The sequence below is a fragment of the Oncorhynchus keta genome, unplaced genomic scaffold, assembly GCF_023373465.1.
Source record: "Oncorhynchus keta strain PuntledgeMale-10-30-2019 unplaced genomic scaffold, Oket_V2 Un_scaffold_7763_pilon_pilon, whole genome shotgun sequence".
Taxonomy (NCBI): domain Eukaryota; kingdom Metazoa; phylum Chordata; class Actinopteri; order Salmoniformes; family Salmonidae; genus Oncorhynchus; species Oncorhynchus keta.
In genome coordinates this window covers 326,736-351,429 of record NW_026290998.1, presented here as the reverse complement: position 1 = coordinate 351,429, position 24,694 = coordinate 326,736, and the positions used below count along the sequence as shown (strand labels likewise).

The following is a 24,694-nucleotide window of genomic DNA, read 5'->3' as shown; positions in this document are numbered from 1 at the left end:
GATGGGAGGTTTACTAGATATATTACTGTTCAGGTGGGAGGTTTACTAGATATATTACTGTTCAGATGGGAGGTTTACTAGATATATTACTGTTCAGGTGGGAGGTTTACTAGATATATTACTGTTCGGGTGGGAGGTTTACTAGATATATTACTGTTCAGTTGGGAGGTTTACTAGATATATTACTGTTCAGATGGGAGGTTTACTAGATATATTACTGTTCAGGTGGGAGGTTTACTAGATATATTACTGTTCAGGTGGGAGGTTTACTAGATATATTACTGTTCAGATGGGAGGTTTACTAGATATATTACTGTTCAGATGGGAGGTTTACTAGATATATTACTGTTCAGGTGGGAGGTTTACTAGATATATTACTGTTCAGGTGGGAGGTTTACTAGATATATTACTGTTCAGGTGGGAGGTTTACTAGATATATTACTGTTCAGATGGGAGGTTTACTAGATATATTACTGTTCAGATGGGAGGTTTACTAGATATATTACTGTTCAGGTGGGAGGTTTACTAGATATATTACTGTTCAGGTGGGAGGTTTACTAGATATATTACTGTTCAGATGGGAGGTTTACTAGATATATTACTGTTCAGGTGGGAGGTTTACTAGATATATTACTGTTCAGATGGGAGGTTTACTAGATATATTACTGTTCAGGTGGGAGGTTTACTAGATATATTACTGTTCAGATGGGAGGTTTACTAGATATATTACTGTTCAGATGGGAGGTTTACTAGATATATTACTGTTCAGGTGGGAGGTTTACTAGATATATTACTGTTCAGGTGGGAGGTTTACTAGATATATTACTGTTCAGGTGGGAGGTTTACTAGATATATTACTGTTCAGATTTGAGGTTTACTAGATATATTACTGTTCAGATGGGAGGTTTACTAGATATATTACTGTTCAGGTGGGAGGTTTACTAGATATATTACTGTTCAGGTGGGAGGTTTACTAGATATATTACTGTTCAGATGGGAGGTTTACTAGATATATTACTGTTCAGATGGGAGGTTTACTAGATATATTACTGTTCAGGTGGGAGGTTTACTAGATATATTACTGTTCAGGTGGGAGGTTTTCTCACTTTTTTGCACATACAAATTGCCATAGGCAACTGCCATAGGCAGTTAACAATGTATGTATTTAATAAAGATATTCAGACTCTGAATGTACGTTTGTATTATTCGTGTGTGACTGTGTGGTAGGTGGAGCTGCCTGCTCTGTCCCCCACCATGCAGACTGGAACCATCGCTCGCTGGGAGAAGAAGGAGGGAGACAAGATCAATGAGGGAGACCTTATCGCTGAGGTGAGTACACACACACACACACGCCAGGTTTTCTGTTTGGAAAATGTGGTGCCAGACAACGTGACCAGGAAGATATTAATAAACCGGCTATTTGAACAGTTTACCGGGCCCATATGCATTGCGTGTGTAACCCATTAGGTGTCCACCCACGGTGGTCAGAATGACAGAAATCACGTTTAATACAGTTGGCAGGAAAACACCTCAACAATCTAAAATATGCGTGAAGATAATGTGTCTTGAGTATATTTTTAATATACAGTACCAGTCAAACGTTTGGACACCTGCTCATTCAAGGGTTTTTATTTTTACTATTTTCTACGTTGAAGAATAATAGTGAAGACATCAAAACTATGAAATAACACATATGGAATCATGTAGTAACCAACAAAGTGTTAACCTCTAGCGTCGAGCAATCCCGTATCCGGGAGCGTAATCATAACCTCAAGCTCATTACCATAACGCAACGTTTCCTTTTCATGAAAATCGCAAATGAAATTAAATAAATATATTGAAACACAAGCTTAGCCTTTTGTTAACAACACTGTCATCTCAGATTTTCAAAATATGCTTTAACCAAAGCTACACAAGCATTTGTGTAAGAGTATTGATAGCCTAGCTTAGCATTAAGCCTAGCATTCAGCAGGCAACACTTTCACAAAAACAAGAAAAGCATTCAAATAAAATAATTTACCTTTGAAGAACTTTGGATGTTTTCAATGACGAAACTCTCAGTTAGATAGCAAATGTTAATTTTTTCCAAAAATATTATTTGTGTAAGAGAAATAGCTCCGTTTTGTTCATCACGTTTGGCTAAGAAAAAAAAAACGAAAATGCAGTCACTTACAACGCCAAACTTTTTTCCAAATTAGCTCCATAATATCGACAGAAACATGGCAAACGTTGTTTAGAATCAATCCTCAAGGTGTTTTTAACATATCTATTCGATAATCTATCAGTGGTGGCAGCTGGCTTCTCATCAGAAGAAAACCGAAAAATACTGCAGCCGGAGATTACGCAATAATTGCGACGGAGGACACCAAGCGACCACCTGGTAAATGTAGTCTCTTATGGTCAATCTACAAATACGTCACAATGCTGCAGACACCTTGGGGAAAACGTGGAAAAGGTAAGCTGACTCCTAGCTCCTCCACAGCCATATAAGGAGTCATTGCCATGAGGAGGTTTAAAATTTTTTGGCACTTCCTGATTTTATTTTTATCTGTTTTTTTCTGTAACATCAGTTCTGTGGCACTCACAGACAATATCTTTGCAGTTTTGGAAACGTCAGTGTTTTATTTCCAAAGCAGTCAATTATATGCATAGTCGAGCATCTTTTCGTGACAAAATATCTTGTTTAAAACGGGAACGTTTTTCATCCAAAAATTAAAAGAGCGCCCCCTATATCTAAGAAGTTAAACAAATCAAAATATATTTTAGATTTTAGGTTCTTCAAAGTAGCCACCTTTTGCCTTGACAGCTTTACACACTCTTGGCATTCTCTCAACCAACTTCACCTGGAATGCTTTTCCAACAGTCTTGAAGGGGTTCCCACATATGCTGAGCACTTGTTGGCTGCATTTCCTTCACTCTGTGGTTCAACTCCCAGATATCCAAGATGGCGTAGTAGTGGGATGTTTTGATGGTCTTGTCCCGTCCCTTGTATATATCGTTTCTTTCTTCATATATATTTACTATATATTTTTATAAATATTTACTATATATTTTGCTGAAGCATGTACCGTGTTAAAATCTTCTGTCCTCGATTGCAACACTTTACCGACTTCCAAACTGCCTCTGGAAGCAACGTCAGCACAAGGCCACAGTGGGGTTTGAGCTGTTGGACTGTTACCTGGCTAACTGTGTGGTGTGTGTTAGGTGGAGACTGACACCTGGCTAACTGTGTGGTGTGTGTTAGGTGGAGACTGACACCTGGCTAACTGTGTGGTGTGTGTTAGGTGGAGACTGTTACCTGGCTAACTGTGTGGTGTGTGTTAGGTGGAGACTGACACCTGGCTAACTGTGTGGTGTGTATTAGGTGGAGACTGTTACCTGGCTAACTGTGTGGTGTGTGTTAGGTGGAGACTGACACCTGGCTAACTGTGTGGTGTGTGTTAGGTGGAGACTGACAAGGCCACAGTGGGGTTTGAGCTGTTGGAGGACTGTTACCTGGCTAACTGTGTGGTGTGTGTTAGGTGGAGACTGACAAGGCCACAGTGGGGTTTGAGCTGTTGGAATGTTACCTGGCTAACTGTGTGGTTGTGTTAGGTGGAGACTGACAAGGCCACAGTGGGGTTTGAGCTGTTGGACTGTTACCTGGCTAACTGTGTGGTGTGTGTTAGGTGGAGACTGACAAGGCCACAGTGGGGTTTGAGCTGTTGGAGGACTGTTACCTGGCTAACTGTGTGGTGTGTGTTAGGTGGAGACTGACAAGGCCACAGTGGGGTTTGAGCTGTTGGAGGACTGTTACCTGGCTAACTGTGTGGTGTGTGTTAGGTGGAGACTGACACCTGGCTAACTGTGTGGTGTGTATTAGGTGGAGACTGTTGGCTGTTGGAGGACACCTGGCTAACTGTGTGGTGTGTGTTAGGTGGAGACTGACACCTGGCTAACTGTGTGGTGTGTGTTAGGTGGAGACTGACACCTGGCTAACTGTGTGGTGTGTGTTAGGTGGAGACTGACAAGGCCACAGTGGGGTTTGAGCTGTTGGAGGACTGTTACCTGGCTAACTGTGTGGTGTGTGTTAGGTGGAGACTGACAAGGCCACAGTGGGGTTTGAGCTGTTGGAGGACTGTTACCTGGCTAACTGTGTGGTGTGTGTTAGGTGGAGACTGACAAGGCCACAGTGGGGTTTGAGCTGTTGGAGGACTGTTACCTGGCTAAGATCCTGGTAGCTGAAGGAACTGGAGTTTCCGTGGGCTCTGTCATCTGCATCACTGTCGACAGGTACGTCCGTGTGTGTTCTCCACAGGGGTGTGTGTTTGAGTCTATTTTACCGTGTGTGTGTGTGTGTGTGGTGTGTGTGTGTTCTAACCTCTCTGTGTGTTTTATCAGTGCTGATCTGATCCCAGCCTTTAAGGACCTGACGTTGGACAAGCTGGCTGCAAGCTCCGCCCCTTCTGCGGCTGCCCCTCCCCCCCCCACTGCTGTCGCCCCTGGCAGCTCCCTACCACCCCACATGAAGGTGGGACACAACACCTAAACACTTTCAATTAAGATTGTTTCAAGTCCCCGACCAGTCTGCGTCTCCGGTCCATTTAGTCTTATCAGGAACCCTGTGTGTTAGGTGTGTCTGCCAGCCCTGTCTCCTACTATGACCATGGGGACAGTGCAGCGCTGGGAGAAGAAGGTTGGAGAGAAACTCAGTGAAGGAGATCTACTGGCGGAGATAGAGACCGACAAGGCTACCATCGGTCAGTACACACCCCCCACGGGGTATACACACCCCGCACGGGGTATACACACCCCGCACGGGTTATACACACCACCCACGGGGTATACACACCACCCACGGGGTATACACACCACACACACCCCCCACGGGGTATACACACCACCCACACCACCCCACGGGTATACACACCACCCACAGGGTATACACACCACCCACGGGGTATACACACACCACCCACGGGGTATACACACCACACACACCACCCACGGGGTATACACACCACCCACACCCCCCACGGGGTATACACACCACGCACACCACCCACGGGGTATACACACCACGCACACCACCCACGGGGTATACACACCACACACACCACCCACGGGGTATACACACCACCCACGGGGTATACACACCACACACACCACCCACGGGGTATACACACCACACACATCACCCACGGGGTATACACACCACGCACACCACCCACAGGGTATACACACCACCCACGGGGTATACACACCACCCACGGGGTATACACACCACCCACGGGGTATACACACCACCCACAGGGTATACACACCACGCCATAGACACACAAGGCTACCATTGGTCAGTACACACCACAGACTGTACACACACAATGTATAAACACACAGACAGACTTTACACCCAGTGTGATTTAAATCGTGTGTGTGTGTGTGTGATTTAAATTGTGTGTGTGTGTGCAGGGTTTGAGGTGCAGGAGGAGGGTTACCTGGCGAAGATCATGGTGTCTGAGGGAACGCGTGACGTTCCTCTGGGCGCTCCTCTCTGCATCATCGTGGAGAAGGAGAGTGACATCGCTGCCTTCAGCGACTATGTAGAGGCAGCGGGGACTGATGTCTCCACCCCACCCCCTGCTCCTGCACCAGCACCGGTAAAACACAACCTAAACCCCTTCCCCAGCACCTGTAAAACACACCCCACCCCTGCTCCTGCACCAGCACCGGTAAAACACACCCCACCCCCTGCTCCTGCACCAGCACCGGTAAAACACACCCCACCCCCTGCTCCTGCACCAGCACCGGTAAAACACACCCCACCCCCTGCTCCTGCACCAGCACCGGTAAAACACACCCCCACCCCTGCTCCCCAGCACCGGCCTGCACCCCCCAGCACCGGTAAAACACACCCCACCCCCTGCTCCTGCACCAGCACCGGTAAAACACAACCTAAACCCCTTCCCCAGCACCGGTAAAACACACCCCACCCCCTGCTCCTGCACCAGCACCGGTAAAACACACCCCACCCCCTGCTCCTGCACCAGCACCGGTAAAACACAACCTAAACCCCTTCCCCAGCACCGGTAAAACACACCCCACCCCCTGCTCCTGCACCAGCACCGGTAAAACACACCCTAACCCCCTCCCCCAGCACAGGAAACACACACCCTAACCCCCTCCCCCAGCACAGGTAACACACACCCAGGCGTTTTATGGGTTCCTGACCAATTCTTGTGTTGTTTTTTTGTTTTTTTTACATTGATCTCAACTTTTTTACTACATAATGTTTCTGCCATCGTTTCCTCTGACCGTAAACAGCTTCTGGACACCAGAACACTAACCTTAATTTGGATGACAATGTCTACATCGAGTCGGCGGTGGAAGCGGCTGGGAAAGAGGCAGTCGAGGCAGCATGCTAACGAGACTACGTTGGTGAACAAATCGATCGCCTCTACACCTCTAACGTACAACCACTAGAGAACAAACCAGACAGGTTCCAGTCGAGACTATATCAACGGGACCTGAACAACCTGGAACATTCTATGTTTCTTGGAGTCGTGGCTGAAAACAAGGACATGGATATACATCCCGCTCGTTTCTCCGTGCATCGTCTAGACCGGACAGCGTCTTCAGATGAAGAGAGGAGGGGTGTGTCTCTTTGCTAACAGTCACCAGGATGCGTACTCTGAGCAGACAACCATACATTCAGAACACCAAGGTAACCTGCCTAAATGACTACTGCCCCGTAGCACATGCTTTGAAAGGCTGGTCATGGTTCACATCAACACATTCATCCCAGAAACCCTAGACCCACTCCAATTCGCATACATCCCCGACAGATCTACAGATGACTCAATCTCTATTGCACTCCACACTGGCCTTTCAGACCTGGACAGAAGGAACACCTATGTGAGAATGCTGTTCATTGACTACAGCTCAGCGTTCAACACCATAGTGCCCTCAAAGGTCATCACTAAGCTAATGACTCTGGGACCAATCACCTCCCTCTGCATTTGGATCCTGGACTTCCTGACGGGCCGCCCCCAGGTGCTGAGGGTAGGCATCAACACAGTTGTGAAGAACGCACGACAACGCCTCTTCCCCCTCAGGAGGCTGAAAAGATTCGTCATGGGCCCTCGGCACCATTGAGAGCATCTTGACTGGCTGCATCACCCCTTGGTATGGCAGCTGCTTGGCTTTTGACCGCAAGGAGCTACAGAGGGTAGTGTGACATTCCCCAGTACATCACTGGTGCAGTGCTTATCACCACCCAGGACCTCTATACCTGGCGGTGTCAGAGGAAGGCCATAAAAACCGTCTGCTAAATGACTTAAATGTAAATGTAAATGTAAAACTGCCAGGCTCCAGCCACCCAAGTCATGGACTGTTCTTTCTGCTTCTGCAAGGCAAGCGATACCGATGTACAAAGTCTAGAACCAACAGGACCCTGAACAGCTTCCACCCCCAAGCCATGAGATTGCTAAATAGCTACCCAAACCATCTGCATTGACCCCCTTTTGCACTCTTTTGAATCATCACATAAACAGCTGCTACTGCTTATTAGATATCCTGTTGCCTAGTCACTTAACCCCTACCTATATGTACATATCTACCACAATAACCTCAAACACCTGCACATCAACTCGGTACTGGTGCCCTGTTTATATCGCCCAGCTCTACTCGATATGGATGTGTAGCTAGCGTTGTTAGAGATCTTGTATTTTAACATGTTAGCTAGCGTTGTTAGTGATCTTGTATTTTAACATGTTAGCTAGCGTTGTTAGTGATCTTGTATTTTAACATGTTAGCTAGCGTTGTTAGAGATCTTGTATTTTAACGTGTTAGCTAGCGTTGTTAGAGATCTTGTATTTTAACGTGTTAGCTAGCGTTGTTAGATCTTGTATTTTAACATGTTAGCTAGCGTTGTTAGAGATCTTGTATTTTAACATGTTAGCTAGCGTTGTTAGGGATCTTGTATTTTAACATGTTAGCTAGCGTTGTTAGAGATCTTGTATTTTAACATGTTAGCTAGCGTTGTTAGTGATCTTGTATTTTAACATGTTAGCTAGCGTTGTTAGTGATCTTGTATTTTAACATGTTAGCTAGCGTTGTTAGAGATCTTGTATTTTAACATGTTAGCTAGCGTTGTTGGAGATCTTGTATTTTAACGTGTTAGCTAGCGTTGTTAGAGATCTTGTATTTTAACGTGTTAGCTAGCGTTGTTAGAGATCTTGTATTTTAACGTGTTAGCTAGCGTTGTTAGAGATCTTGTATTTTAACATGTTAGCTAGCGTTGTTAGAGATCTTGTATTTTAACATGTTAGCTAGTGTTGTTAGTGATCTTGTATTTTAACATGTTAGCTAGCGTTGTTCGTGATCTTGCTACATTTTCCAGATAGTTCTCTGACAGACTAGAGAATAACAGAACATCAAGTCATAGCGACACAAGGCAACAACACTGTGTGTCTTCTAGGTTGTAGCCCCCACTCCTGCAGCAGCTAGCCCAGCTCATGTGGCCCCGGCAACCCCAAGGAAAGGGCGTGTCTTCGCCAGTCCGCTAGCCAAGAAGCTCGCTGCAGAGAAGGGCATTGACCTGGCCCGGGTCAGCGGTGAGTGTCCACACACACACACACACACACACACACACACACACACACACACACACACACACACACACACACACACACACACACACACACACACACACACACACACACACACACACACACACACACACACACACACACACACACACACACACACACACACACACACACACACACACACACACACACACACACACACACACACACACACACACACACACACACACACACACACACACACACACACACACACACACACACACACACACACACACACACACACACACACACACACACACACACACACACACACACACACACACACACACACACACACACACACACACACACACACACACACACACACACACACACACACACACACACACACACACACACACACACACACACACACACACACACACACACACACACACACACACACACACACACACACACACACACACACACACACACACACACACACACACACACACACACACACACACACACACACACACACACACACACACACACACACACACACACACACACACACACACACACACACACACACACACACACACACACACACACACACACACACACACACACACACACACACACACACACACACACACACACACACACACACACACACACACACACACACACACACACACACACACACACACACACACACACACACACACACACACACACACACACACACACACACACACACACACACACACACACACACACACACACACACACACACACACACACACACACACACACACACACACACACACACACACACACACACACACACACACACACACACACACACACACACACACACACACACACACACACACACACACACGTGTACACCTTCCTCTCTCTGACACATGCTTTGTGTGTGTCAGGCTCCGGTCCTGATGGTAGAGTCACCAGGAAAGACATTGAGACTTTCGTCCCCCCCAAGGCTGTCCCTGCTGTAAGTCACCACACACTCACTTTACTGCATTTATCCTAAATGTTTTGTTTGGATTGGTTTTCTGATGCAATGTTCGGTCTAGACTGGATTGGTTTTCTGATGCAATGTTTACTCTAGACTGGATTGGTTTTCTGATGCAATGTTTACTCTAGACTGGGTTGGTTTTCTGATGCAATGTTTACTCTAGACTGGGTTGGTTTTCTGATGCAATGTTTACTCTAGACTGGGTTGGTTTTCTGATGCAATGTTTACTCTAGACTGGGTTGGTTTTCTGATGCAATGTTTACTCTAGACTGGATTGGTTTTCTGATGCAATGTTTACTCTAGACTGGATTGGTTTTCTGATGGTGTGTAGGCTCCTGTTGCTGCAGCTCCTCCTTCCCCGGCTAGCCACGCCCCTACACCTGCCCCGGTGTTGCCGCGCCAACAGGCATCTTCACTGACGTTCCTATCAGCAACATCCGCAGGGTAATGCACACACACACACACTAGTCCTGAGCGATTAACTGTTGTCGGTTCAATTACTTGAATACAATTTAGTAAAAAAAAAAAATTGTGAGCCCAAATGCGCCATTTCTCTGGAGAGAAATCAAATCATTCACTAGAGAAATTAAGTCAAGAACGATGTGGGACGCTGGGCTGAAGCGCTGTAGTTTTCATAAAGCAAATATTCAACCTAGTTCAGAGCAGGAACGTGATAATTAACTACAATGACCATAATCCATTGCGCCTGTTCCACTTGGACAGAGATGGATGCACTTTTACACCTGCTACGTTAGGTTAGATACACATCGACCGCATGACAGAGGAATGTAGCCTACATAACTATGAGAAAGAGGGATATAGTTTGTGAAAGTATGCCTTATCTATTGTGAACTAGTCAAATGAGCTCCCGAGTGGTGTAGTGGTCTAAGGCACTGCATCTCAGTGCAAGAAGCATCACTACAGTCCCTGGTTCGTATCCAGGCTGTATCACATCTGGCCATGATCCATAGGGCGGTGCACAATTGGCTCATCGTCGTCTGGGTTTGACCGGGGCAGGCCATCATTGTTATAAATAATGTCTTCTTAAACTGACTTGCCTAGTTAAATAAAGGTTAAATAAAAATAAGGGCAGACAGCTCTGCAGTAAATTTAGGCAGGCTAGCTAAATATGATGACTAAAGACTGTACAGTCTGGTGAATAGGAGGATTAAAGACTGTCTGGTGAATAGGAGGACTAAAGAGTACAGTCTGGTGAATAGGAGGACTAAAGACAGTCTAGTGAATAGGAGGACTAAAGACAGTCTGGTGAATAGGAGGACTAAAGACAGTCTAGTGAATAGGAGGACTAAAGACTGTCTGGTGAATAGGAGGACTAAAGAGTACAGTCTGGTGAATAGGAGGACTAAAGACTGTCTGGTGAATAGGAGGACTAAAGACTGTCTGGTGAATAGGAGGACTAAAGACTGTCTGGTGAATAGGAGGACTAAAGACTGTCTGGTGAATAGGAGGACTAAAGAGTACAGTCTGGTGAATAGGAGGACTAAAGAGTACAGTCTGGCGAATAGGAGGACTAAAGAGTACAGTCTGGTGAATAGGAGGACTAAAGAGTACAGTCTGGTGAATAGGAGGACTAAAGACTGTCTGGTGAATAGGAGGACTAAAGAGTACAGTCTGGTGAATAGGAGGACTAAAGACTGTCTAGTGAATAGGAGGACTAAAGAGTACAGTCTGGTGAATAGGAGGACTAAAGAGTACAGTCTGGTGAATAGGAGGACTAAAGAGTACAGTCTGGTGAATAGGAGGACTAAAGAGTACAGTCTGGTGAATAGGAGGACTAAAGACTGTCTGGTGAATAGGAGGACTAAAGACTGTCTGGTGAATAGGAGGACTAAAGACTGTCTGGTGAATAGGAGGACTAAAGAGTACAGTCTGGTGAATAGGAGGACTAAAGACTGTCTGGTGAATAGGAGGACTAAAGAGTACAGTCTGGTGAATAGGAGGACTAAAGACTGTCTGGTGACTAGGAGGACTAAAGAGTACAGTCTGGTGAATAGGAGGACTAAAGACTGTCTGGTGAATAGGAGGACTAAAGAGTACAGTCTGGTGAATAGGAGGACTAAAGAGTACAGTCTGGTGAATAGGAGGACTAAAGAGTACAGTCTGGTGAATAGGAGGACTAAAGAGTACAGTCTGGTGAATAGGAGGACTAAAGAGTACAGTCTGGTGAATAGGAGGACTAAAGAGTACAGTCTGGTGAATAGGAGGACTAAAGAGTACAGTCTGGTGAATAGGAGGACTAAAGAGTACAGTCTGGTGAATAGGAGGACTAAAGAGTACAGTCTGGTGAATAGGAGGACTAAAGACTGTCTGGTGAATAGGAGGACTAAAGACTGTCTGGTGAATAGGAGGACTAAAGAGTACAGTCTGGTGAATAGGAGGACTAAAGACTACAGTCTGGTGAATAGGAGGACTAAAGAGTACAGTCTGGTGAATAGGAGGACTAAAGAGTACAGTCTGGTGAATAGGAGGACTAAAGAGTACAGTCTGGTGAATAGGAGGACTAAAGAGTACAGTCTGGTGAATAGGAGGACTAAAGAGTACAGTCTGGTGAATAGGAGGACTAAAGACTACAGTCTGGTGAATAGGAGGACTAAAGAGTACAGTCTGGTGAATAGGAGGACTAAAGACTACAGTCTGGTGAATAGGAGGACTAAAGACTACAGTCTGGTGAATAGGAGGACTAAAGAGTACAGTCTGGTGAATAGGAGGACTAAAGAGTACAGTCTGGTGAATAGGAGGACTAAAGAGTACAGTCTGGTGAATAGGAGGACTAAAGAGTACAGTCTGGTGAATAGGAGGACTAAAGAGTACAGTCTGGTGAATAGGAGGACTAAATACTGTACTGATGAGCACAGAGATAATGTTAGATGTTTGGCTGATGCCTCTGATGAGACGATGACTTTAAGGAATTAAATATAATAAAGTCTTCAAATAAAAGTAATATACTCAACTGAAGAATTGGCTTTGGAATTTTAATTAAAATAGTCAAATCTTCTTGGCATTATTTCATAACACATTCATCACATTTAATGTTTTAAAAATAATCGTGGAAACTGAACCGACTTCAAAACGCACCAATCGCTCAGCACTAACACACGTACACACACCAGTTACCTACATATCTGAAATATATCTTCACCATTATGTTAAACATTGTTCTGTGTGTCCAGGTGATAATGTTATTGTTGTTACCTAGGTGATAGCCCAGAGGTTGATGCAGTCTAAACAGACCATTCCCCACTACTACCTGTCTGTTGACGTCAACATGGACCAAGTCCTGGAACTACGCACGGAGCTCAACGCTGTGAGTCTGTCTGTCTAACCCTTACTCTGTGAATAGACAGGACTCAGCTTCCTTAGCAGAGAGGTTGCCTGGGTCCATCTGTACCTTGTGGGGTTTTGTGAGGGCTCTATCAATATAAATGACCTGTCAGTTTGACCCCCAGCACCTGGATGAGTTTCTAAGCATGCCTCGAAGAGAAATTGTGAGATTCTGGGAAAAGTCTGTCCTCTCCTCAACTACTCCGTGACCCGGAAACTGGTAAATGGTGGTCTTATGTAGGAGAGTGTTAATTAATTAATAATCAATAGTCGAAAGGAGGCTCAGGAGGAGACTAAGGATACTCGTGTGTGTGTGTGTGTGTGTGTGTGTGTGTGTGTGTGTGTGTGTGTGTGTGTGTGTGTGTGTGTGTGTGTGTGTGTGTGTGTGTGTGTCTGACGGGCTCCCTAGCACAGAAGCGCTTTGAAATCCGCCACACCCCCTTTGAATCAGCCGTCTCGGGGTAGAGAAGCACACATTTAAAAACGACATGCTTTGAATCAGCCGTCTCGGGGTAGAGAAGCACACATTTAAAAACGACATGCTTTGAATCAGCCGTCTCGGGGTAGAGAAGCACGCATTTAAAAACGACATGCTTTGAATCAGCCGTCTCGGGGTAGAGAAGCACGCATTTAAAAACGACATGCTTTGAATCAGCCGTCTCGGGGTAGAGAAGCACACATTTAAAAACGACATGCTTTGAATCAGCCGTCTCGGGGTAGAGAAGCACACATTTAAAAACGACATGCTTTGAATCAGCCGTCTCGGGGTAGAGAAGCACGCATTTAAAAACGACATGCTTTGAATCAGCCGTCTCGGGGTAGAGAAGCACACATTTAAAAACGACATGCTACCTTGGAGAAACATTGCTGCTTGACTCCAGTGCAGCGTCAACACTCAGCAGGTGCTGCATACACTGTCACAGAGCACAATCCCGTCAATGGAAATCTGCTTCGGTGGATACATCGATCCACAGTTCTTCATCAGGAAATATGAAATGACTCAAGTATGCGTAAATACAAACCCCCACAGTCATGACAAACAACCAAAGAAAAGAGCTATCGCTGACAAGGGGCCTAACAACTTCTCATTTAACTGAGTCCGTTTGAAGCCTATTTAATCAATTAAATCACAACAACTGACATGTTCATTACAACCTCCCAAATAATCTCTATTGGCCTATTATATAATCTGATTTCATATGTTACTTTCCACCAACCTCCCAAATAATCTCTATTGGCCTATTATATAATCTGATTTCATATGTTACTTTCCACCAACCTCCCAAATAATCTCTATTGGCCTATTATATAATCTGATTTCATATGTTACTTTCCACCAACCTCCCAAATAATCTCTATTGGCCTATTATATAATCTGATTTCATATGTTACTTTCCACCAACCTCCCAAATAATCTCTATTGGCCTATTATATAATCTGATTTCATATGTTACTTTCCACCAACCTCCCAAATAATCTCTATTGGCCTATTATATAATCTGATTTCATATGTTACTTTCCACCAACCTCCCAAATAATCTCTATTGGCCTATTATATAATCTGATTTCATATGTTACTTTCCACCAACCTCCCAAATAATCTCCATTGGCCTATTATATAATCTGATTTCATATGTTACTTTCCACCAACCTCCCAAATAATCTCTATTGGCCTATTATATAATCTGATTTCATATGTTACTTTCCACCAACCTCCCAAATAATCTCTATTGGCCTATTATATAATCTGATTTCATATGTTACTTTCCACCAACCTCCCAAATAATCTCTATTGGCCTATTATATAATCTGATTTTATATGTTACTTTCCACCAACCTCCCAAATAATCTCTATTGGCCTATTATATAATCTGATTTCATATGTTACTTTCCACCAACCTCCCAAATAATCTCTATTGGCCTATTATATAATCTGATTTCATATGTTACTTTCCACCAACCTCCCAAATAATCTCTATTGGCCTATTATATAATCTGATTTCATATGTTACTTTCCACCAACCTCCCAAATAATCTCTATTGGCCTATTATATAATCTGATTTCATATGTTACTTTCCACCAACCTCCCAAATAATCTCTATTGGCCTATTATATAATCTGATTTCATATGTTACTTTCCACCAACCTCCCAAATAATCTCTATTGGCCTATTATATAATCTGATTTCATATGTTACTTTCCACCAACCTCCCAAATAATCTCTATTGGCCTATTATATAATCTGATTTCATATGTTACTTTCCACCAACCTCCCAAATAATCTCCATTGGTCCATTTGTATCAGCTGATTTCATGTTTCCACCAATGAGGTTAGGTTTCTTCCCCGCTTTCTACAGCTCTGAGCCAAGCATCGGCAGCAGACAATAAAACCCAGTGTATTTTATTTGTTCTCTTATTCTGGGGGGGAATGCAACGGCAGGAATGTAGCTGCTTTCATTGATTACAGAGAGACTAATTTATTTCCAGTTTCAAATAAAACAAATTGGGATTATTAAAGTAATACTCTACTCTCCTTCCTAGGAGGTAAAGGCCCAGAACATCAAGCTGAGTGTGAATGATTTCATCATTAAAGCCAGCTCTCTGGCCTGCCTCAAGGTCCCGGAAGCCAACTCCCAATGGCTCGACTCTGTCATCCGACAGTGAGTACATACTCTACCTCTTTCTGTCTGTCTCCCCCTCTGTCTCCCCTTGTCTGTTTCCCCTTGTCTGTTTCCCCTTGTCTGTTTCCCCTTGTCTGTTTCCCCTTGTCTGTCTCCCCCTCTGTCTCTCTCCTCCACTCTGTCTCCCTTGTCTGTCTCCCCTTGTCTGTCTCCCCTGTCTGTTTCCCTTGTCTGTCTCCCCTTGTCTGTCTCCCCTTGTCTGTCTCCCCTTGTCTGTCTCCCCCTGTCTGTCTCCCCTGTCTGTCTCCCCTTGTCTGTCTCCCTTGTCTGTCTCCCCTTGTCTGTCTCCCTTGTCTGTCTCCCCCTGTCTGTCTCCCCTTGTCTGTCTCCCCTTGTCTGTCTCCCCTTGTCTGTCTCCCCTTGTCTGTCTCCACTTGTCTGTCTCCCCTTGTCTGTCTCCCTTGTCTGTCTCCCCTTGTCTGTCTCCCTTGTCTGTCTCCCCTTGTCTGTCTCCCCTTGTCTGTCTCCCCTTGTCTGTCTCCCCTTGTCTGTCTCCCCTTGTCTGTCTCCCCTTGTCTGTCTCCCCTTGTCTGTCTCCCCTTGTCTGTCTCCCCTTGTCTGTCTCCCCTTGTCTGTCTCCCCTTGTCTGTCTCCCCTTGTCTGTCTCCCCTTGTCTGTCTCCCCTTGTCTGTCTCCACTTGTCTGTCTCCACTTGTCTGTCTCCACTTGTCTGTCTCAAGGGCTTTATTGGCAATGGAAACATATATATGTATTTACCCTGGTGTTTTGTTCTTCACTGGTTGCTCTTTTCTTGTGGCAACAGGTCACACATCTTGCTGCTGTGATGGCACACTGTGGTATTTCACCCAGTAGATATGGGAGTTTATCATTATTGGCTTAGTTTTCAAATTCTTTGTGGATCTGTGTAATCGGAGGGAAGGTTTGGGAATCGCTTTCTCCTAGGTGGTTGTAGAATTTAACGGCTATTTTCTGGATTTGAATAATTAGTGGGTATTGGTTTAATTCTGCTCTGCATTATTTGGTGTTTTACGTTGTACACAGAGGGTATGTTTGCAGAATTCTGCATGCAGAGCCTCAATTTGGTGTTTGTCCCATTTTGTGAATTCTTGGTTGGTGAGCGGACCCCAGACCTCACAACCATCTATAACTGATTCAAGTATTTTTAACCAGATTGTAGTTGGTATGTTGAATTTTATGTTCATTTTGATGACATAGAAGGCCCCTCTTGCCTTGTCTCAGCTCGTTCACAGCTTTGTGGAAGTTACCTGTGGCGCTGATGTTTAGGCAGAAGTATGTATAGTTTTTTTGTGCTCTAGAGCAGTGATTCCCAAACGCTTTAACCTCCAGCTGTACCCCCTCTAGCAGCAGGCTCAGCCTGCCACACACACACTAAACTTTATTATCTTTATTTAACCAGGCAAGTCAGTTAAGAACAAATTCTTATTTTCAATGACGGCTTAGGAACAGCGGGTTAACTGCCTGTTCAGGGGCAGAACGACAGATTTGTACCTTGTCAGCTCGGGGATTCGAACTCGGTTGGTTGCTATAGTCCAACGCTCTAACCACGAGGCTACGCTGCCGGTCCTGCCACTATACGATACATTTATTACTCATAAGAATGAGTGTGAGTTTTTGTCACAACCAGGCTCGTGGGAAGAGCTTTTATAGGACCAGGGCACAAATAATAATATAATAATAATCAATCATTTTGCTCTTTATTTAACCATCTTACATGTGAAACCTTATTTGTTCATCAAAAATTGTGAATAACTCACCACAGATTACGTCTTAAATCACTTTCTAAACACAGTCTGTGCCTGTATCTAGTTTTCATGCTCGTGAATCCACCCTCACATGGGTATGTGGTTGCAAAGGGCATCTCAGTGTCTTAACAGCATGATTTGCCAAGGGTACTCTGAGCAAAGCCCTATCCAAAAGTCCGCTTGTTGCAATTTCGACGAGGCTCTCTTGTTCAGATGTCGGTAAGTGGACTGGAGGCGGGGCATGAAAGGGATAACGAATCCAGTTGTTTGTGTCGTGCATTTCACACCACACCCACTCGCGTCACACTACCCAAAAACACATTTTTTAATAGGTCAAGTTTTAGAGTGTGTGTGTGTGTGTGTGTGTGTGTGTGTGTGTGTGTGTGTGTGTGTGTGTGTGTGTGTAGGAACCATGTGGTGGACGTGAGTGTGGCGGTGAGTACGCCCAACGGTCTGATAACGCCCATCGTGTTCAACGCCCACACCAAGGGACTGGCTGCTATCAGCTCTGATGTCTCAGCCCTGGCTGCCAAGGCCCGCGACGGGAAACTACAGCCGCACGAGTTCCAGGTAACTACCAACTACACACTAAAAACAAATGTGTTAAACACTTCTGCAACATTAGTTGGTCCCACAAGTTCCAGGAGTTGAATCCTCTAAAACTGTGCGTTTCAGGGAGGCACGTTTACCATCTCTAACCTGGGAATGTTTGGTGTCAAGAACTTCTCAGCCATCATTAACCCTCCCCAGGCCTGTATTCTGGCAGTAGGGGGCTCAGAGAAGAGACTGCTGCCCGCTGACAATGAGAAAGGGTAACTACACTACCACTATACAATACTATACTACTACTACTATAGCTACACTATACTAGGCTAAAATACTACCCCAGGCCTGTATACTAAATGGGTAAATACACTACCAGGGGTCTTCAAACTTTTCTTCCCCAGGGACACCCATCCTAACCCATCTTAAGCTAAAGTCATTCTGCTACCTAAGAATAGTAAAGCCCCCTTCACTGGCTCAAATAGCCGACCAATCAGCCTGTTACCAACCCTTAGTAAACTTCTGGAAAAAATGGTGGTTGACTAGATACAATGCTATTTTACTGTAAACAAATTGACAAAAGACCGTCAGCATGCTTATAGGGAAGAACACTCAACAAGCACAGCACTTACACAAATTACTGAAGATTGGCTGAGAGAATTGATGATGAAATAATTGTTGGTGCTGTCTTAGACTTCAGTGTGGCTTTTGACATTATCGATCATAGTCTTTACAACCCCTGCTATAATGTGGATAAATATTTACTTGTCTAACAGAACACAGAGCAAATTGAGATGTCTAAAGTGCTTGGAGTAACCCTGGATTGGAAACTGTATTGGTCAAAACATACTGATACAACAGTAGCTAAGATGGGGAGAAGACTGTCCATAATAAAGCGCTGGTCTACCTTCTTAACAACACTATCAACAAGGCAGGTCCTACAGGCCCTAGTTTCTACCTTCTTAACAACACTATCAACAAGGCAGGTCCTACAGGCCCTAGTTTCTACCTTCTTAACAACACTATCAACAAGGCAGGTCCTACAGGCCCTAGTTTCTACCTTCTTAACAGCACTATCAACAAGACAGGTCCTACAGGCCCGAGTTTCTACCTTCTTAACAACACTATCAACAAGGCAGGTCCTACAGGCCCTAGTTTCTACCTTCTTAACAGCACTATCAACAAGGCAGGTCCTACAGGCCCTAGTTTCTACCTTCTTAACAACACTATCAACAAGGCAGGTCCTACAGGCCCTAGTTTCTACCTTCTTAACAACACTATCAACAAGGCAGGTCCTACAGGCCCTAGTTTCTACCTTCTTAACAACAATATCAACAAGGCAGGTTCTACAGGCCCTAGTTTCTACCTTCTTAACAGCACTATAAACAAGGCAGGTCCTACAGGCCCTAGTTTCTACCTTCTTAACAACACTATCAACAAGGCAGGTCCTACAGGCCCTAGTTTCTACCTTCTTAACAGCACTATCAACAAGACAGGTCCTACAGGCCCTAGTTTCTACCTTCTTAACAACACTATCAACAAGACAGGTCCTACAGGCCCTAGTTTCTACCTTCTTAACAACACTATCAACAAGGCAGGTCCTACAGGCCCTAGTTTCTACCTTCTTAACAGCACTATCAACAAGGCAGGTCCTACAGGCCCTAGTTTCTACCTTCTTAACAACACTATCAACAAGGCAGGTCCTACAGGCCCTAGTTTCTAACTTCTTAACAACACCATCAACAAGGCAGGCCCTACAGGCCCTAGTTTCTACCTTCTTAACAGCACTATCAACAATAACCCTATCCCTTCCCAACCCTATCTCACCCCAACCCTATCTCACCCCAACCCTATCTCACCCCAACCCTGTCTCACCCCAACCCTATCTCACCCCAACCCTATCTCACCCCAACCCTATCTCACCCCAACCCTATCTCACCCCAACCCTGTCTCACCCCAACCCTGTCTCACCCCAACCCTGTCTCACCCCAACCCTGTCTCACCCCAACCCTGTCTCACCCCAACCCTATCTCACCCTAACCCTATCTCACCCTAACCCTATCTCACCCTAACCCTATCCTATCCCATCCTATGTTACCAAAACCTGTGATGGCTTGTCATCGCTAACGTGACTGAATGTGATGTCGGGACGTGACTGAATGTGATGTCGGGTTGACGTTGTCGTGACTGAATGTGATGTCGGGACGTTGACGTGACTGAATGTGATGTCGGGACGTGACTGAATGTGATGTCGGGACGTTGACCGTGACTGAATGTGATGTCGGGACGTGACTGAATGTGATGTCGGGACGTGACTGAATGTGATGTCGGGACGTGACTGAATGTGATGTCGGGACGTTGACGTGACTGAATGTGATGTCGGGACGTGACTGAATGTGATGTCGGGACGTGACTGAATGTGATGTCATGACGTGACTGAATGTGATGTCGGGACGTGACTGAATGTGATGTCGGGACGTGACTGAATGTGATGTCGGGACGTGACTGAATGTGATGTCGGGACGTGACTGAATGTGATGTCGGGACGTGACTGAATGTGATGTCGGGACGTGACTGAATGTGATGTCGGGACGTGACTGAATGTGATGTCGGGACGTGACTGAATGTGATGTCGGGACGTGACTGAATGTGATGTCGTGACGTCATTGTTGACATGATTGAATGTGATACTTGTGATGTCATCGCGATATTAATAGGCTGCACGTTTCGTCACAATATCGTTGGACGCCCCGACTAAGCGTTCTACTCGATGCATTGTCAATTGATGCGGATGAAAATTACAATATTGCCCTCCGTCTAAAGGAAATGTGACAACATGACGTTGGCAATGTAGTTCCTACTAAATATTTACCTACTTGAGCAAAGTCATCGTATTTCCAAATCACACTGGTGTAATTGGATGGAAACAGTCATTAGCCTCCATTCAGAATGACTGGGCACCACTTGACCTTCAGGCACCAATATGGCTGCCCCTGCAGCGTCTGTAGAACAGTTATATAACCATGGCGTGACGTGACATAGGTGCAACCCATGAATTGACTGGACAGGGCCTTTTAATGTTAAGGTTGATCATACGCTGTTCTGTTATTTACTGTGTGTGTGTGTAGGTTTGACGTGGCCAGCATGATGTCGGTGACGTTAAGTTGTGACCATCGCGTGGTGGACGGAGCAGTCGGAGCTCAGTGGCTCGCAGAGTTCAGGAAGTTCCTGGAGAAGCCTGTCACCATGCTGCTCTGATTGGATAACACTGTGGTTGGCTGGAGCCGTCGCCAAGCTGATTGGTGGAAACCGTTCATCATGTTTCTGTGATTGGCTGGCCCACCACAAGGACACTCCCCCTCCCCCTTAAAGGGGTGAGGCAGGACTCACTCCCCTCAGAATATGACACTTTTCCCTCTTCCTCTGTCTCTCACCCTCCATAACTGTTGACATAGTTATTGACATAGTTACAGTTTAGCCCCGTGGCTGTGATGTCACTACAACATGTTGTTTATAAAGGTAACTGTTACAGTTGGGAGAAGATTGTGTTTAAAGTTTAAAAAAAGATGAGATTGGAGCTAAGAGTACGTTAGCAAAGAGAGAGAGAGATCAGCCTGCTATGTAGAACCAGTATAGTCACACGCTAGCCCAGCCCTCTGATCAGCCTGCTATGTAGAACCAGTATAGTCACACGCTAGCCCAGCCCTCTGATCAGCCTGCTATGTAGAACCAGTATAGTCACACACTAGCCCAGCCCTCTGATCAGCCTGCTATGTAGAACCAGTATAGTCACACGCTAGCCCAGCCCTCTGATCAGCCTGCTATGTAGAACCAGTATAGTCACACACTAGCCCAGCCCCTCTGATCAGCCTGCTATGTAGAACCAGTATAGTCACACACTAGCCCAGCCCCTCTGATCAGCCTGCTATGTAGAACCAGTATAGTCACACACTAGCCCAGCCCCTCTGATCAGCCTGCTATGTAGAACCAGTATAGTCACACGCTAGCTCTGAATCAGTCCAGCTCAGGTATGGAGCTGAGAACAGCTGATCTATCTTGTGATGCTCTGATCAGCCTGCTATGTAGAACCAGTATAGTCACACGCTAGCCCAGCCCCTCTGATCAGCCTGCTATGTAGAACCAGTATAGTCACACGCTAGCCCAGCCCCTCTGATCAGCCTGCTATGTAGAACCAGTATAGTCACACGCTAGCCCAGACCCTCTGATCAGCCTGCTATGTAGAACCAGTGTTGTTTATGTAAATACATTGACAGGAGGTCCACATCTCTGCTGGTTGTCTTCTCTCCATGGTAGGTAATTGAGCGATTGATGAATGTCACTGATTGGACGGAGTTCAATCGCCTATAGCAGGTCTGAATCAGTCCCTGATTACAGAGGAAAGATGACAACTAGCCAGTGCTGCTGACCTCCAGGTATGGAGCTGAGAACAGCTGATCTATCTTGTGATGCTCTATGATCAGCTGATCTAGCTTGTGATGCTCTATGATCAGCTGATCTATCTTGTGATGATGCTCTATGATCAGCTGATCTATCTTGTGATGATGCTCTATGATCAGCTGATCTATCTTGTGATGCTCTATGATCAGCTGATCTATCTTGTGATGCTCTATGATAGGGGTCTCCAACAGGTCCATCTACCAGTAGCTACCAGCCCACCTATGAGTAGTTCATCAAACAATTCTGAAAGTACATGCAATTGTCAGTATCAGACACAGAAAGCTCCCAACTACTATCTAAACAACACAACGTTGACATTATCCCACCCCTGGTTAGCGACTATTGGCTTCAAAAGCCAAACCTAACACAATATCTGGCAATTATTTTCCAGCAATATTGCCTCTGTCTGTGTGGTGTGCATGTTTTTCTATCACTCAGTGTGTAGCCAGTTGATATGATAACCGTCTTGTGGTTTTACAGAAATACTTTCGCCAAAACCTTCTCAATTAAATGTTAACTGCAAAGTAGGCTTACCTGCCAGAAGCATATCATGAGTAAGTACGAAATTTGCATCTGTTATTTGTTAACTCTGCCATGAACTGAGCAGCAGCAGTCCAGAACCATCACTAGATCAGCACATGAGATAGGACATTCCTCAATCCCCAGATTAACAATTGAAGGGCCAGATGCACACTTAAAGGGGAATTACACCCCAAAAAGTCTAAATGTGTTCGTTTTCTTCCAGATTTAAGTATTGACATGGACTCAGAACATCCATTATGACACCTCCACTGTGGGGCTCTATAGGTCTTCTGATGTGATGTAATGACATGGACTCAGAACATCCATTATGACACCTCCACTGTGGGGCTCTATAGGTCTTCTGATGTGATGTAATGACATGGACTCAGAACATCCATTATGACACCTCCACTGTGGGGCTCTATAGGTCTTCTGATGTGATTTAATGACATGGACTCAGAACATCCATTATGACACCTCCACTGTGGGGCTCTATAGGTCTTCTGATGTGATTTAATGACATGGACTCAGAACATCCATTATGACACCTCCACTGTGGGGCTCTATAGGTCTTCTGATGTGATTTAATGACATGGACTCAGAACATCCATTATGACACCTCCACTGTGGGGCTCTATAGGTCTTCTGATGTGATGTAATGACATGGACTCAGAACATCCATTATGACACCTCCACTGTGGGGCTCTATAGGTCTTCTGATGTGATGTAATGACATGGACTCAGAACATAATGTCGTTGTTTCTCTATGAACAATTCTAACCATCGTTTAGGAGAGAGGAAAAAACAGATTTTATAGCCCCCCTTAGAGTTGTTTATGAATGAACTGTTATTTGACCAGGTATATTGACAGAACACAGTTCACTACATTCTGAGTAGCAGGAAAGAGCAGAATGTGCCTACAGTGAGGGGGGAAGTATTTGATCCACTGCTGACTGTACGTTTGCCCACTGACAAAGACATTATCAGTCTAATTTTAATGGTAGGTTTATTTGAACAGTGAGAGACAGAATAACAACAACAGAAATCCAGAAAAAACGCATGTCAAAAATGTTATAAATTGATTTGCATTTTAATGGGGGGATCAAATAGTTTTTTTCCCTCACTGTATTTGAAAGCTAGAAAGAAATGAGTAGCTTGAGACATTTCTAGCTCTTATGCTAGAAAAGGTTGGAGACCCCTGCTCTATGATCAGCTAATCTAGGATGGGTGGAGTCTTCATTTACAGAGTGGGAGGGGCTTTATTTATGACATCACCCCCTGACTAAGCACTCGGCCAATCCCCTTCTTTCCCCTGGACATGTTATTATTTTCTAACCTGTTAACAAACATTCTGAACAGGAAACGTTGTGTATTTACATGACATCATCTGAAAACAAGTGAAACGCACAAAGAAGTGAAGCTGGATGTACCGTTGCCATGGGAATTATTGCTGAATAAATTGAGTCAAAATGAGCTACTATGGTGCTGTTGTGGAGAGTCCTATATTAATATATATATTAAAGCTCTGTTATATATATTATACACTGAACAAAAATATAAATGTGTTGATCCCATGTTTCATGAGCTGAAATAAAAGATCCCAGAGATGTTCCATACGCACAAGAAGCTGATTGCTCTGAAATGTTGTCCTCACACTTGTTTACGTCCCTGTTAGTGAGCATTTCTCCTTGGCCAAGATAATCCATCCACCTGACAGGTGTGGCATATCAAGAAGCTGATTGCTCTGAAATGTTGTCCTCACACTTGTTTACGGCCCTGTTAGTGAGCATTTCTCCTTGGCCAAG

The 24,694-nt window shown here is 44.9% G+C and overlaps 1 protein-coding gene and 4 long non-coding RNA genes across 5 annotated transcripts in view; 3 read left to right on the top strand and 2 right to left on the bottom strand.

The window, feature by feature from the left end:
- LOC118371843 (dihydrolipoyllysine-residue acetyltransferase component of pyruvate dehydrogenase complex, mitochondrial-like) overlaps positions 1-21,453 on the top strand; it is a 28,279-nt gene extending 6,826 nt beyond the window's left edge. Inside the window, 14 exon segments of the mRNA XM_052517400.1 lie at positions 1,228-1,329; positions 4,151-4,272; positions 4,381-4,510; positions 4,613-4,739; positions 5,452-5,639; positions 8,459-8,594; positions 9,524-9,594; positions 9,950-9,980; positions 9,983-10,062; positions 12,836-12,943; positions 15,503-15,621; positions 17,774-17,936; positions 18,042-18,178; positions 21,038-21,453. Of these exon segments, the coding sequence (XP_052373360.1) occupies positions 1,228-1,329; positions 4,151-4,272; positions 4,381-4,510; positions 4,613-4,739; positions 5,452-5,639; positions 8,459-8,594; positions 9,524-9,594; positions 9,950-9,980; positions 9,983-10,062; positions 12,836-12,943; positions 15,503-15,621; positions 17,774-17,936; positions 18,042-18,178; positions 21,038-21,167 (1,644 nt within the window). The 3' untranslated portion in view covers positions 21,168-21,453.
- Positions 3,204-4,029, bottom strand: LOC127929532 (uncharacterized). The gene is made up of 3 exons (XR_008135070.1): positions 3,891-4,029; positions 3,720-3,836; positions 3,204-3,338 (listed from the first exon to the last, which is right to left on the bottom strand). It is a non-coding gene; the product is annotated as an uncharacterized LOC127929532 (long non-coding RNA).
- LOC127929530 (uncharacterized) lies at positions 3,243-4,037 on the top strand. The gene is made up of 3 exons (XR_008135067.1): positions 3,243-3,364; positions 3,823-3,862; positions 3,917-4,037. It is a non-coding gene; the product is annotated as an uncharacterized LOC127929530 (long non-coding RNA).
- Positions 14,400-14,947, bottom strand: LOC127929531 (uncharacterized). Its single transcript, XR_008135068.1, has 3 exons — positions 14,798-14,947; positions 14,612-14,735; positions 14,400-14,549 (listed from the first exon to the last, which is right to left on the bottom strand). It is a non-coding gene; the product is annotated as an uncharacterized LOC127929531 (long non-coding RNA).
- Positions 21,454-23,387: 1,934 nt separating the features above from the next.
- On the top strand, positions 23,388-24,362 carry LOC127929529 (uncharacterized). Its single transcript, XR_008135066.1, has 2 exons — positions 23,388-23,529; positions 23,601-24,362. It is a non-coding gene; the product is annotated as an uncharacterized LOC127929529 (long non-coding RNA).
- Positions 24,363-24,694: the final 332 nt, after the last annotated feature.